Source organism: Halictus rubicundus, chromosome 9, assembly GCF_050948215.1.
Source record: "Halictus rubicundus isolate RS-2024b chromosome 9, iyHalRubi1_principal, whole genome shotgun sequence".
NCBI lineage: Eukaryota > Metazoa > Arthropoda > Insecta > Hymenoptera > Halictidae > Halictus > Halictus rubicundus.
Window position 1 is genome coordinate 3,578,105 of NC_135157.1, and position 15,949 is coordinate 3,594,053.

Sequence of the window (15,949 nt, forward strand, 5' to 3'; positions counted from 1 at the left end):
ACTTTGGTGTAAATTATACTTCCTACCCGCTTTTCGTGGCGCTTTAAAGTGTCGATCGTCAGCTTTAAAAATATACTTTTAAACGCAAGCGGTATCTCTTCACCTTAAAAAGTTAGATTAAATTCAAAAGCCTGGTCGTTGTGTCCCCCATGAACCACGTGAAAACATCAAACGACGCAGATTTGATAGAGCGGCATATTTGCTTCCTCGATTTAAAAGGACGAGTTTCCTGCACAAGATCATAACGTGCGATGAAAATGGGTCATATACAGGGTATTTCACCCAACTTGACCACCTTAAATATATCACTTATTTTGTGTGATAGAAAAAATGTCAGGCGGAGAAAACATTGTGTTCGAAGGCGCCAATACAGTGATGGGCCGAATTTTTTTCCAGATTTCAAGGTCATTGTATTTTTTTTTTAATGGGACTACATATTTTCACTACAACAGTCTTATAGCTTATAAAAAAACGAATCCAACGAGGTGCGATATGTTGACCTTCACGTGACCTTTTATCAAGGAAATTATGAAATGTTTGTTAGTAACTTCAGTACGCGTTCGGGGATGGTAAATGAAGGAATTTCAATTTCTTTGAAACAGTCTTAAGTTAAATCTTTATTTTAGAAGGTGTTCAAAATGTGCACCATGAACCTGAATACATTTTTGGAGGCGGTAAATAAATTCTAATTCTTATACATTTTTAAGTTGTTCTACAGTAGAATCCTTTGTAGAACCCTTTGTTACATGTTTTCTGCTGTTGTGGGAACATCATTGTAAACTTTACTTTTTAGCTGTCCCCACAGAAAGAAATCAAGTGGCGTGAGATCCGGTGATCGAGCTGGCCAACAAATTCGTGCACCACGTTCTATCCGACGATCGGGAAAAATTCTGACTAATATATTGCGTGCAACGAGTTCATTATGAGTAGGACAGCCGTCATGCTGAAACCACATCCTTGGACGATATTGTAACGGAACGTCTTCTAGCAATATGGATAATTCATTTGTTAAAAAATCTGCATAGTTTCGACCATTTAATGCTCCTTCGATAAAGAATAGGCCAATAACTCGGTGGGTCGTAATATTCTGCTAAGATTATCGCTTTGATAATAATGCTTGTAAACATACTTCAACCGATGAAAGGAGAATACGAATCTCTGTTTACAAGCACCACAGACAATTACACGGTATACTGTTTCAATGAAATTAAAATTCCTTTATTTACCGTCCCCGAACGCGTACTGAAGTTACTGACAAACATTTCATAATTTCCTCGCTAAGGGTCACGCGAAGGTCAACATACTGCACCTCGTTGGATTCGTTTTTTTATCAGCTATAAGACTGTTGTAGTGAAAATGTGCAGTCCCATTTTAAAAAAATACGATGACCTTGAAATCTCGAAAAAAATTCAGCCCATCACCGTATTGGCGCCTTCGAGCAGAATATTTTCTCCCCCTGACATTTTTTCTATCACACAAAATAAGCGATATATTTAAGGTGGTCAAGTTGGGTGAAATACCCGGTATATGACAATCCGAAATGAAGAAAATCATGTCTTAGCCCCGGAGAACCTTCCACATCCACGGAAAAGCGCAATATTCACGATAAAAACGTTATGCTGTCATTTTGATGACATATATAATGAGCTGCTTGATCCTGGCTAAACAATTACTGCAACAATTACTATCAGCATCAATTAATGAATGTATACGATGAATTGGAGAGAAAACAACCTTTCACCAACCAAAGGAGTAGGCACGTCATCCTGCAACACGACAATGCTCGGTCACGTTTTGCATATAGGACGAGGGACACTCTGTATGCGTAAGGACTGAAAGTCATGCCGCATGGCAGCATACTCTCCAGACATGGCCCGAACAGACTATCATTTGTTCAAGTTCCTCTAATACAATTTGTCCGGGGAACATTAAAATTCCATCGAAGAGGTCAAAAAATGTATCGATGACTTCTTAGTCAGGAAACTGACATTCTCTTACCGGGAAGGCATTTATAATCTACCAGGTTGACGGGAAAAAGTACTATAGAATTATGGTAAATACTTCGAAACATAATTTTGTATACTTCCTGTATGAATGAAATATAAAAATCGCTGAAAATGCACCGAATTCAGTCATTTTTGCCATACTTCTCATATGTGACGCCAGTGATTTCTTGAGATTCTTCCGATTAAAATGAGTGCAAACATGACGTAATTCGGTCTACTTCTATAGACTTCATACATAACAATCATACGTATATGTATATACCTTTTGTCGACTGGTCAGCTACGTTCTAATATAGTACTTGAATTAAAATGTAATCATATTTTCAGAGATTATTTCCTCAATTGTTTTACGTTGGTTAACGGAGTCTTGTGGTGTAGAACCTTCGAAAAATTGATTTTTCACAAAGCCATTTTTAAAAATGTCTCTGCAAAAGGATTCGTTTAAATTCGTGAGAATAAGGAAATTATGCATGCTTGAAAAACGCAGGAAAGTGCACGACTATGCCAGAAGTAGAAGCGGTAAGTAGTGAAAAGACGTATCAGCTGATTCCTATTTAACTACCAGAGGAGTCAAATTGATTAATTTCGATTCGATAATTTAGATGGTGTTGTACATGGATCACTTTATATCGAACTATTGTCATGTGAAACAGTTCTGCACTCGGAGAATTAAGATATCGGTTCGGATAATCAAGATTCTACTAAAGTATCAATTGAACAATGAAATATGCTTTGAGTTATGTCATATTTGTGTCTCATGTTGATCATAAAAATATGACAAATGTGTTGGTAAAGGCTTCATTCGAAAATAATCGAAACTAAAAGAATTTTGTCGTGGTAGCCTGCGAATTTTATGCATTCTTGATGAAAATTAATAGGTAAAACACAAAACAGTAATGGTACCGAAAGAATTTAAGAAACCGAATATATTATTTGCGATTTATTAAAAGTGTTAAGAGAAAATATAAATATGTAGTTTCCGTGTCTTGCAATCGATGCATGCAATTTTCATTTTGCATAAAGATCGCAGTCTGTACAATGGTTCTCATCTCCAATGTATGACTGGTGTATAAAGCCATAAATGTCTTATAAATGTGAGAAGATCGCTTACATTTTCTACGGTTTTTATTATAGTCTGTGCTTCAATGACGAAATGTATCAGTTCCCATGGAAACGTCTTTAATACTTTAATAATTGTGAAATTATTGTTAAAAATCGGACGTTTCCTATGTAACAACCTAATGGCGAGGCTCTAAAAGATCCAACAGGATTTCTTCCGAATGTCGAACGCCGAATCAACCCTTTCATGTACAACATTAACCTTCCGACGGCGGAGCCCGGGTCAATTTTGATTCAGAGTATCAAAATCGTCATTCAAATACTAGGTTGCGAATCAATTAAATGAACAACTGCTGTATCTTTAAAAACACGTTTTAAAAAATTAATAAATCAAGCAGCAAATGGTCCCATACATCGTCAATTATGCAAGGTGAGTCTCGTAACGTGACGATCGCAAATAACTCGTAAGTTATTTGTTGTACGAAAAAATGTTTCCAACAAAAGTTGCATGGTTTTCTGGGGGACATACAGTGCTCTAATCTGTTTTTTATTACTCTGCTTTTTTTATCATGATATGAGGGTCACCTTCAGTTTTTTAAATGGAATGTCTAATATTTTTTCTCAAATTCGGATGAATTATGAAATTCTGCGTAAAAAAGTATGATACAAAGTGGGACCTCAAATGGATAATTACTGAGATATTTTCAAATTAATAATCTTCTATTAGGAAATACGCTCAGTCAACGTGATTCATAACACGACTTTGTTTACGACGGCAGGCCATGTTTGTAAACATGTTCCCGGTTAGATGTTAGAAATCATCAACATGAAAGAGCTATTTAGTATCTTAGTAAACGTTGAAGTCGTATTGATGAAGATGCTACATTTATTATCACGATGTTCAGTAACAGTGGAAAATACGATATGATAATTGTTAATGGTACCAGGCTAAGTATCCTGATCGAAACCAGAAATCGCATTCTTCCTTTTTAAGGCTTAGTAAAAGACTCAAATAACATGGAAATTTTAACGTACAGAAACCGTAATCGTAAAATTGTAAATAATAAGGATGTCGTATTTCCACCTTTAGCAGCTATTGCCCAAAATCCACACGTCAGTACACGACTAGTGTTCCTGGTTTCTCAACATTTTTCATTTCTCGAGAAATGAGAAATAAGACTATATTTCTCGAGAATGTTTAATAAAATAAAAAAATATTGGGAAACTTTTACCAAACTTTTATAAAGTGAAACATTACGCTTTTGTTTTTAAATGACTTCTTAAGAAGCATAATGCGTCTAATGTAGAATCAGACAATCTACTTCTTTTTTTTTTTGTAACAAAATCTGTAACCGTAGAAAAATTTTTTTCATTTTGTGTGGATGATGGCTTTATCGTATACAGAACATCCAAAAGTTCCTGAAGATTGGGTGTCCCTTTTTCAGTGGACTCAAAAATTTGGAATTCCTTTGTTAGAGTCCGGAATTTATTTTCTTCTATCGCTAAACTCTTGACACGAAATTCTTGTAGGCTATCTGCAATTTCTAATTCTAATTGTTTTTCCAGTGATAGTTCCTCATTCTGAGAATCTGAAAGTTTTTCACTATTTTCATAAGAATCATTGTTATATTTTCCAAAAAGTATGCTTAGAATTTGTTTTGCCGTTTTATACATATCTGCCTTGGATGATAACAACAAGAAACTCATTACTCAATTCAGTATTCAGTTTTTCTAAAGTTTTAAATAAGAATTTAAGAGAATTTAAGAATTTACATGTTATAAAATAAATGAAATTCATAAGAGTTGTCCTAAATTTAGATTTCTCGAGAAATACTGGAATTTTTCTCGAGAAATGAGAAATAATCAATTATAAAATTTCTCGAGAAGGAACGCTATACACGACAGATTTCGGGTGGTATGGGCATTAGTCAAAGAAGTGTTGTTCGTATTCTTCATACGGAAAACTTTCATCCGTATCACCTGTCAGTCCATCAAAAGCTAGATAGATAGATACTACAAGACTTTGTAGAGACTGTTTTATGGACTGACAAAGCCACTGTCACAAATTATGGAGATGTTAATACAAGAAATATGCATCATTGGGCAACAGAGAATCCACATTGGATTCGTGAGGTTGACCACCAACGACGGTGGAATGTGAATCTTTGGTGCGGCATAATTGATCACCAGATCATAGGACCGTACATCATTGAAAGATCACTAACAGGTCAAACATACTCCACAGGCTTGTCTGAAACACTGCCGGGACTATTATAAAATGTACCATGTTTAATACGTCAAGTAATGTTGTACCAACATGACGGCTGCCCAGCACATTATGCACGGCAGTCGTGGCAAGTATTAAGTAGAATATTTCCTAATCGTTGGTTCGGACGTGGCAGTAACATTAGTTGACCACCTTGCTCGCTCGATTATTTCCTTTGCGGAACATTCAAAAATGAAGTTTATCGCGAGCCCTAAACGACGGCAGAAAATATGCGAGGACGTATTATTAGTGCATATGCTGAAATAACTACAGAAACACTGAGAAGAAATTCTTCGCTGACTGATAATTCGATTACGCAAGTGCATTGACTACAATGAAACACCGCTTGAAATAAGATTTGTTTTCGTAATATCTCAGCAATCATTCATTATAAGTACCACTTTGTATAATACATTTTTACGCAGAAATTCATAATTTATCCGAATTTGAGAAAAAGTATTAGACATTCCATTTAAAAAACTGAAGGTGACCCTCATATCAAGATAAAAAAAGCAGAGTAGTAAAAAACAGATTAGAGCACTGTATGTCCCCCAGAAAACCATGCAACTTTTGTTGTACAACACATAACTTACGAGTTATTTGAGATCGTTACGTTACGAGACTCACCCTGCATAGTTATAAGTAGACTGCGGATTTTGTGCATTTATGGCAAAAATGTGTAGAACGAATGAAAAACGTATAAAGAATTTAAATACACTTTTGTATTGTTTCCAACTCTATAAAGTCATCAAGGAAAGGAATAAATGCCTACATACCTTCTGCACCTTACAATTTATACAGACAATTTTTATTTTGGATAAAAATTCACTGTCTAGTTATAGGAATGGTTCGAATCTCTGTCGATTATGTTAAAAATCGTACGTTTCTTAATGTAACAAGCTAATGGCATAAATCGGAAAAAGTCAGTGGGATTTCTTGCGAGCGTCGAACGCCGACTCAACCCGTTCGTGTACAACGTTCATCCCCAATGGTTATCTTCATGAACTACCGTTAATTTCCAAGAAAGGTAGAGCAACCGTGGAAAGTCTCTCGTAGCGAGCATATACATCTACTCGCGCGTTTCCGCGGTGGATGACTGCGGGATGAACAGAGAACAGAGGGGGTGGAAGACGAAAACGCGAGAACGAGAACGCTGCCCCACCCCGTGTGGAGTCTCCTTAACGTTAGGAAGCTCTGCCACTAATTGAATCTCCTCTCTTACTCGCGTCTGGAGCCTCAGCAACTGCTGGGAACCGGAGCACCCGTCCTGCATTAAGCACCCCCGACACCCTGGGCACCCTCATCCCCATCGAGTGGTCTGGTCCGCCCCTGGCTGCTTTTCTCTTTTGATATGTACCTCTGCCTCTCCTACTTCCCTCCCTCTCTCTTGCTCTCTATCTCTGTTTCACTCTTTACCTTCCTTTAAATATGCACTGTCTCTCTTTGTCTTTCTCATTCTTTTCCCTTCGTCTTTTTCTTACTTGGTTCTACCCCCTCCGATGGCCCCTTCTTTCTACTCCATCCTGCCTCCTCGCCTTTATCTGCGGTTCTCATAATTCTGTATATCCGAAATGTACCGGCAGAAAAATTGCAATACCTGTTGTTTTACTTTGGCACGGAGACCGGCGTTCAAACACGGAGCTTCCTGCTCCTCCGAGCGGGATAATTAGTCTGAATTTGCCAGCTGCGACCAAGCGTTCTGACCATGAAATTTTACTCGTGCCAAGGAAGTTTAATGTTACAATGTACAATGTGGGTGCTCGAATTACCAGGGCACTTGAAATAAATCATTTCACGCTAAATCGATGAATTCTCAAATGGAAATCTAGATAGTCGAAATTGTTCTTATTATGTATTTCTAAATTGCCAAGTTCCTAAATTGTTTATAGAAAAACAGACAAGGTTCTCAACTGGTCTGGGATTTTTCTAGACCTCGACCTAATCGAGAATTTTTGGGCATTATTGAAGAAGGAACTTTTAAAGAAATTTGTTATAAACTAAAAATAAACACTATACGCTAAAGACAAACTGCATTAAATGGATCAAAAGTATGCCGAAAATAATTGTCATTTCTGATCCACATCGATATTTCACTACAGTTTTCTTTCGATATTAGGCGATGGCTGGGGACCGGCTTTCGTCGTATTTCGGATGAAGAAGAAGGAGAATTCCTTATTTCGAAATAAAAATCGTGATCTTATGTCTGCGACTCTGGCATAGCATACGGAGGGTAAGCAGCAGAAGCAGTTGTTACTGAACACTGGCCTTGTTATTGTCTTCTATAATTACCTTAAAAATTTGAATTTTTTTTACGTATTTTCAATGAAGAATTATCGAATCTCACATCGTTTTCACAGCCGGAAAAAGAATTTCGCAATAATTTGAGCTCCCATTGAATCATGATTTTCTAAGCAATTAAATCATCGTATTTCTTTGCTCTATTCGTCGAGGAACATCTAAATATTAGGATATTCCGTGAAATATTTCACGTCTGACAACATTAATTTCGGAAATCATTGGTAATTGTGAAATAATAACTTGAATTCGAATCTTTTTAATATCAGTCGTCGTTTAATCGCGACTCTAGTAATTTGGAAAGCAACAGGGTGTTCACCAAATCCCGTACAAGAAAAACGAGAATATTTACAGCAAGTAGGCGTTAATTACAATTTGGCCCGTCATCGCCGACATAATGTAATGCCGCATCGAAAAGAGATTACGAGTTTTCGAGCGATTAATTAATTAAATGGAAATGGCCAGCAACGCTTATGGAAGACCGGTGAAAAGTTTCAGTGTCACCGATATCGTCTACATTTGCCGGATAAACGCGAGATCAAGTGGAAACATCGGTCGGTGACATTTTCGGTGTGATAAAGATAGCAGCTGGCGATTACAAATTTCGAATGTCCTCAAAAAAACATTCTCAAACTATATGCGAATATTGAATAACTTTGTCGTGTCAAATTGCATGCGCTCCGTCGATTCTATTTATCAGATGCACGCAAAAACTCCTTTTTTCAATTTCCGTTTATTTATGCTCTACATACTGGGTATGTTACCAGTAAATAATGAAGTTATGCTATTTAAACACATCGATAGCAAACGAACAATTGCACAAAAAGGCAGAAGATTATATTATAACTTTAACCCTAGAGAGAAACCTTATTTCTCACTAAAAATGTCACTGGGTTCAAATAACAAGACACATATAATGCACTGTTTTTAATTCAGAAGGAATAGAAGTACAATAATGGAAATTATTACATATTCATGAATAAACAATCTCTCCTTCGGTTATGAGTAAATAAAGTCGGTCTGTGAGACCGGGCGCGACCACTCTAGGGTTAAGTCATGATTGAGAAAGATTAAAACTTTTGCATATATACAATATAATTAACATTTTACGAAGGTTCACCACACGTTTCTGTTGTTCCTTTAGTACATTTGCATAAGCTACCATAGTATATATTAGGTGGTCACAAAAGTTTCTTTCGCAATATACAAGTTTAATATTGTTAGATAACACGAGGATTCATTAATGTTTTATTTTTTCCCAAGCTTCTTCTTAATTACCCGAGAAATTTGCCTTTTTGAAAAACTAGTCTGAATTTACATTTGAACGCATTAATCGAAAAGGAAACAAATATTTGCGAGACTACCTAATATAAATAGATACACCACTGTTAATTCAAAAAAGAGAAATTGTACCTAGGCAACAAAATTTATAGAATTCGTTTTAATCAATAAAGTGTTCCAAGCGGCGAACTATACATATCTGTATCATAAAATATGACGTAGAAGTGCCACGTAATGATCAAGTGAGAGATCACCGAAAAGTGGAACGTGGCATGATTCTGCAGTATCGTGATTAAGTCTTCACATTTGTCGTGCTCGTGTTGAAGTCTCCCACATAGTTGGTTAATAGTGACACGTAACACTTTATATATCGCGGTAAATTATTGACCAAATTCCAGTTAAGTATTGAATAGGAAATATAAATAAATTCTATTTAATCCATTCCAACATTAAATTCCATCGCAATTGTGTTTCTACAGTGTTCCATCAGTTACACTTTCTTTTTTAAATACAAATTTTGTGAAGTACTTTGGAGATTGCTTTCAGGGGAATGGTTTCAGTATAGCGTCCATCAAATCAACTACGAAACCAACATCAAATAGACTACTCTAGCTAGATCGCGTCATTGGACCTGGAGACCGTTTGCTTAGGAAGGTTTGCCTGACCAGTGGCTAAAGTAACTTTCTTTGTGGTATATTTGTAGTTAAGTGACCTTATTCCAACCGCTTTGAACAACGAAGCCGCGATCGATTTAGTTGTATAAGTCGGACTTGAAATTATTCGAATATAAGTTTAAAATAGCAATAAGAAACAATAAAAATCCTTAATAAAATGTATAGCAATGTGAATTCAATTTGAAATTTCATAAAATTCTACATTAGGTGACCAAATGTTCGTTCGATCACAGTTTCTAGGAATTAATCTTTACAAAACTCTAGTTGCATATTCTTCCTCTAACATTTATGCAAATCGTGTTTATTTGAGAATAAAAAAATATTGCAAGAATATCTCACGTAATTGAAGTGTCAATAACCTTTCTCGTTACTATGATTTATCTTCAACATGCTGTGATAGACATTCATAAATTTCCAAATTCGAAAATTATTGTCGTTCATGATCTCTGCAAAACTACCTTGATAACCACAAATATCCGGCGCATTTAGTAAATTGTGGAGTAATAGTTGTATGATTTAAATATTTAATACTATGCGAGAAGAAGTATGCTGTTTATCAGTATCATCATCTCAAAAGAACAAACTGCTTGATCATGGGTATAATGTTAGGGGTTTTGTTCCCCACATTAAACTTAAAATCAGAAAAACTTCCTAGCCAGGCAACATGATTCGGTGGAACAAGGACGTGAATCTATAAGAACAAATAAATCGAAAAGAACGAATAATGTTTTTGCGTTTAAGGCTTCGTTTTCGAGAAAAATGAGTTTGAAGGTTCGTTGGGTTCGCTTGCCCTAGTATTTGCAGGAAGTAGAACCGGTAAGTCATGAACAGACACACTATCAAAGACTATCTAATAGCGCGCGTATTCGCTGAATTTTAAAACACGGATTTCTCGAAAACGATACCTCAAACGAGAAAACATTATTCTTTCTTTCTTGGCTAATTTTTCCGTGTAGATTCTTCTACTTGCACCACCAGATCGATAACACCCTGTGTATTAAAATTGTGGTGTAATATTGTCGTAATTGATGGTATTACTTACCATCTCTGTTCATTTTAGCTTTGTAGCACATAGCAAGACGACAAGCTCGACATTGGTTTCTCAATTTCTTATTGATGGGGCAGCGCCCTTTCAGAGCACCCTGTTCTTTACAGACGTATTTCCGATTTTCGTGGATGCTCCTCTTGAAAAATCCCGAGCAGCCTGAAATTCGGACGAGATCATGCTTGTGACATTTTCAAGCTCGTATTCGAATTATGAAATTAATGGAATATAACGACGAATGTAGGTACTTTTATATACATTAAAGAAATTGTAAGTTTCAAGGTATTAATGAATGAAATTTGTTTTATTTAATCTTTTACGGTCCTGTTATATGTCGAGGTAGACATGATATTAAAATTAAAATTCTATAACAACAGTCCCGGTGCGTTAATAATCGTATACTCTCGGATCATATTACCATTATATCGCAGAACGAATTTAACGCTATTATTTGAATACTTTCTGAATGTGTGCATCGGTGCTCGAAAATATCAGTGGATAAGACCAATGGGCTACGCGGTGTTGAATATTAATGCTGAATACACATTTATAATCGTTATATTGAAAACCGTTTGGATTATAAATATTACCGTGCAGTATTTTACTTGACAATGCCGTCGCATAACGTATTCAATATATTCAAACCTTAAACATTTTTACATTGTTTCAAGCCAACCATTATAAAACTGTTAGGATGTATTGAACGTGACTTTTTCGAAAGTATGTTGCAAGCAGATTTTATAACTTATACTATTTTTCATTTTATCGCGTCTTCCTTTTAATGACAAGTTTCCGTCACAAGTTTCCTCAAACGATATTATTTTTATATAAAATATATTACACTTAGAGTGAAATATTATGTTGATTGTATTCAACAATTTATAGATTATATAAATTGTACTTATCAAATATTGATAATCCTTAGTGGTTTATCACAGTAAAAAGTACAGTATTTGTTTTTTAATACAAATAGAATCATCATTGATCAGTTTGATTGTTGTATTATAAAGTGTATTATTTTCACAAGCATTCATTCTGCAAACGAGTATTAATTTCGTTCCCGACGGAAGCGTTGCAAAAACAATTTCCAGCAGCACTTCGTGTTCGTAAGACAGAATTTCGATTTAAAAGTAGCTTTTCAAATGTATTATAAAATGAATTGTTCGATACAAGTAAAAATAATCAATAAAGTGTGAAATATATTTATTAGTAGAAAAGAACGTAGATTTTCTGGAAATATATCTTTGTAAACTCAAATTGTATTGAATAAACACAAAATTAAAATTGACAAATAATTCATAAAACTCGAACAGGACTTCAAATTTGAAATCAAAATCATTAGAGTACATTATCTTTCAAAAATTATAATAAATGAAACTGTAACAAACGAATGTAGTTGTAATCAACGGATTTGTTATTGTAATTTAATATAACATATCCACAGGGTATTATAGTAAAGAAGAGATTCATAGTTACCGTCGCAACTGTAGGTGCCGTAGTGTTTTCCAGAGCTACGATCACCGCATACAGTACATAGTATATCGAGCAATCTGTCTCCTACAACAAATATTTACCTGGCACTTAATTGGACAAAAATGTGTAGCAATATGAATAACATTATCTTTGGAAAATGGAAATTCTAAAAACAGTACGAATTTCCATGATTGGAATTTACACTGCTCGAAGAAAGATATGTTGGTTAATTCAATGATATGCAAAATACTTGAATATTCATTATAAAAGTCGTACAATAGTACAAAAGAAAAGAGAAAGCGAACGTTGCGCAGTTTTAGTGGAATTGGTTTTCACTGGTCAGACGCAGTAAATACATCATGTAATATGATATGCAAAATGCTTGATTATATGTGGTACATATTAAATAATTCATACAGTAATTGAGAATAAAGGAAAAGTAGAGCGTTCCAGCCAACACTGTCAGTAGAAGTAGATTTCACTGGTCAGACGCAGTAAACACATCTATGCATTTCCACTTCAAAGCATTATGATGTAATATTGTGTATAAACACAATTCAATTAACTGCACAGTAGAATTAAAATAAAATATATTACAAAATTTCGTTGCAACTGTATATTAACGTTATTACTTATACTTATATTATGAGTTTTTGTCTTCTAAAGTCTACAACCGTTGCTACAATAGTAGTAATCACCACATTGCAAGCAAATTGATATCACTGTTTACTCTGACCCAGTTCAAGAAAAGTTTCATCTTGTATGCCAGTTAATTAAAAAATTTATTCACTGCAGTTAAGATAAATTCAAATTGCATATATCGATAATTAAATATTTATCGAATATATTTTATGGAATATAAAGTACCTACTGCAATCCAAAGTGCTATCCATTCTTCGTTTCAAAAATCACAAAGTCTAATTTTTGTTGTACCTACTACAAAACCAATTGAGATACTCTTATGAGTTTCGCAATTACAAGGAAATTACTGAATTTAACAAATCAAACATCTATCATTAAATCTGTCCATACATTTTACATGGAAGATATTTTAACTAGAAATCAAGTGCTAATAGAATATAAAAATTAATGTATGTTTTGTTTTTTATACGATGCAGAATGAGAAAATTTTACACTGATTTGTGAATAGGTACAGTCGTTCTTAAACATTGAGGAAATTTTTTGTAATCTATATCGTCGTTTTCACTGTTGAAGTATTAAAAAGTATAACATGACGGTGGACATTTTTATAATTAATAAAAAGACAGGGCCAGTAAAATCAAAGCAATTGTAACGAAACAAAAACTGAGACTGATTAAGATTGATGGTGCTAATTAGTTCTCTTACATTTTACAGATCGTAAAAAATGTAGCATACTTAATCTGTCATCGCAAAAATGAATTTTTAATTCTGAACAAATAATTCCGCCACTCAAATATGGTTGGCATGACAGTCCACGTGTAAAGTGTTAATATACGACTAAATAACTATTTCAACAATCTCGCACTTGCACGAACATTTTTTGGGGAAGGTAGCAGAGTTCACCGGGAATCTTAAAAACGTGAAAAGCTGACGGAATGAGGTGTCCGTTTAAGAAAGCGAGGCGGACCACAAGAAGAACTCGAGCGTTAATCTGTTCTCCCCTTTTCGGAGGAACCCTAATCGCCCTAATGATCCGCGGCAAGAAAAACACGGCCATGCCTAAGCCAACCAAAGCTTCCGCTTCTGGCCTGGGGAACCAACCACCTTCTTCTCACACCCAAAAACCTACCAACCTAACCCGATCAGACGAGTTACTTCAACCCCAACAGATTACCTCCTTCAACGTTTCTACTTATACTTGCATTCTTATATCCTGAGCGTCAATTAACCCTAAACTCGTCCGGGTGCCTCTGATACCCCATAAATATTATTCAACTCACGATATACTGATCATTGGACGGCGAGTTTTACGAATTCACATTTGAAAATGTTAACTTGCTCTGTCTAAAGAGAGAATTTAGGCTGCGTCGGAAAGTACTTGATCTCAACCCCTTGCTCTGATGCATTTTACAGCCACTCCTAAATCATTGGTTACGAATGACTGAGCCTAATAAAAATAAAACGTAACCTAACGAGAAAGCTATAAAATTAGAATTTATTCATAATTCCTGCCAATTACAATTTTCCCAAAACTGTTTTACGCATAATAAACTAATCCCGAGATCTTGAAAACTGTTTTCCAAAAAGCTACCCTATTATAACCGTTTAACGGAGTGACTTTACAACTACGAACATATTCAAAAACGTAACGAAACGAAAATAAAACTGACATAACAAAAATTTCACCATAAGTAACGTAAATGCAATCGTAGTGTATGCCAGCACAGGTACTATGTCACAATTAAGTGAAAGAGTTATTCGTTGAATTATGGAAAAAATGAAAAATTTCTAACAGCGAACTCCAATGACGAATTAACTCGTCACCCACAGTTACACCTTTGCACTCCCATGTGAATTATTGTAGCTCGTCATCAATTCTATTCGTAGAATTTATATATCTATCGAGTGTGATTCGACATATTTAAATCACCAGTTTAAATCTGCATTAAATTTTACAATATTTATTCTTTTTCACTTAGAAGAGCAATATGCAGCGTGTCTCTGAAGTCATTGTGCAAACGACCGGGTGGTGATTCAACAACAGTAAATATAAGCAAATAATAACAATTGTTAAGAATAAACAAATAAGAAGTAACAGTTTCTTATTTGACGCCCCGTTTTCAAGAAAATTAAATTTGAAAATTCATCAAATACACGAACTGTGAAACAGTTCTGGTCGTGATCTACCGATTCTACTTATAAACACTGGAGCTCGCGAACCTGACATAATTTTCAAACTCACTTTTCTCGAAAACCAAACCTTAAACGTGAAAATATTATTCGTTCTTTTCACCTTATCCGTGCATGTAGAATCCCCTGGCCGCTTGTACCACGATTTCGGAGACACCCTATACCCGTACCCAGCTATTTTCAATACACAGTCGACCCTCGTATAACACGGTTAATTCGTTCCGTTTTGTATCGAAACCTTCGTGATAAATAAAACGTACAAAAAGAAATGCAAACAATGGGAATGTTAAACGAATTCTAAAAGTTATACAAATAAGAGAAATGTGTGCCGTATTACAAACTGTGTTTTCAGAGTATCCGGTTGAACGAATTCTAAAAGTCATACGAATAAGAACAACTATGTGACTGAAATCAACTGAATTGATGCTCAGTAAGAACAGCGACGCACAAAATCAGGATTACGTGTACAAAATGAACTCTCTGTTTATGTCAGCGAGACAGTGCGACGAAAACACTCGTGCAATACAGGAATAGTTAAAGGGTACAAAATCGTGCTACTTGAAAACCGTGTTACGCGAACATCGAGTTACAGGAGAACTGTCGCAATTTGTGCACCGCGTTTTCAGAACACCGTAATTACAAGAGGGTCGAACGTAACTAAAACGTGACGAAAACTGTTTAAAATCAGTACCAGTCAAATAGACAGTCCTTCGAACTACACTGAAAACGTCTTGGCGATAAAATTGAAAAAAAAAAGAATTCGTAGTGCAAAGGTAGTTGGATGGTTGCAGGGCGTACGGCGACTTTCCGACCGAGGACCGTAGGTTTCGTTCTAAGAAAGAGCCACCTCTGCGGACGACGGCAAGCTTTCGAGATTCCCATGATTAGCAACGTTTACCCTGTATGTCAATCACTGTACACTGAAAGCACATGCCCGAGGGGGGTAGCCGCACACCTATATATGTACCGTTGGGAATATAAGCAAGGGACGCGCCTTATCGAACTGACCTGTGCCCAT

The 15,949-nt window shown here is 35.5% G+C and overlaps 1 protein-coding gene across 1 annotated transcript in view; it reads right to left on the reverse strand.

The window, feature by feature from the left end:
* LOC143357325 (protein dissatisfaction) overlaps window positions 1–15,949 on the reverse strand; it is a 40,003-nt gene extending 24,054 nt beyond the window's left edge. The window contains exons 1-3 of the mRNA XM_076793738.1: window positions 15,940–15,949; window positions 12,103–12,183; window positions 10,624–10,785 (exon numbers count right to left, since the gene is read on the reverse strand). Of these exons, the coding sequence (XP_076649853.1) occupies window positions 10,624–10,785; window positions 12,103–12,183; window positions 15,940–15,949 (253 nt within the window). The remainder of the gene's footprint in view (window positions 1–10,623; window positions 10,786–12,102; window positions 12,184–15,939) is intronic.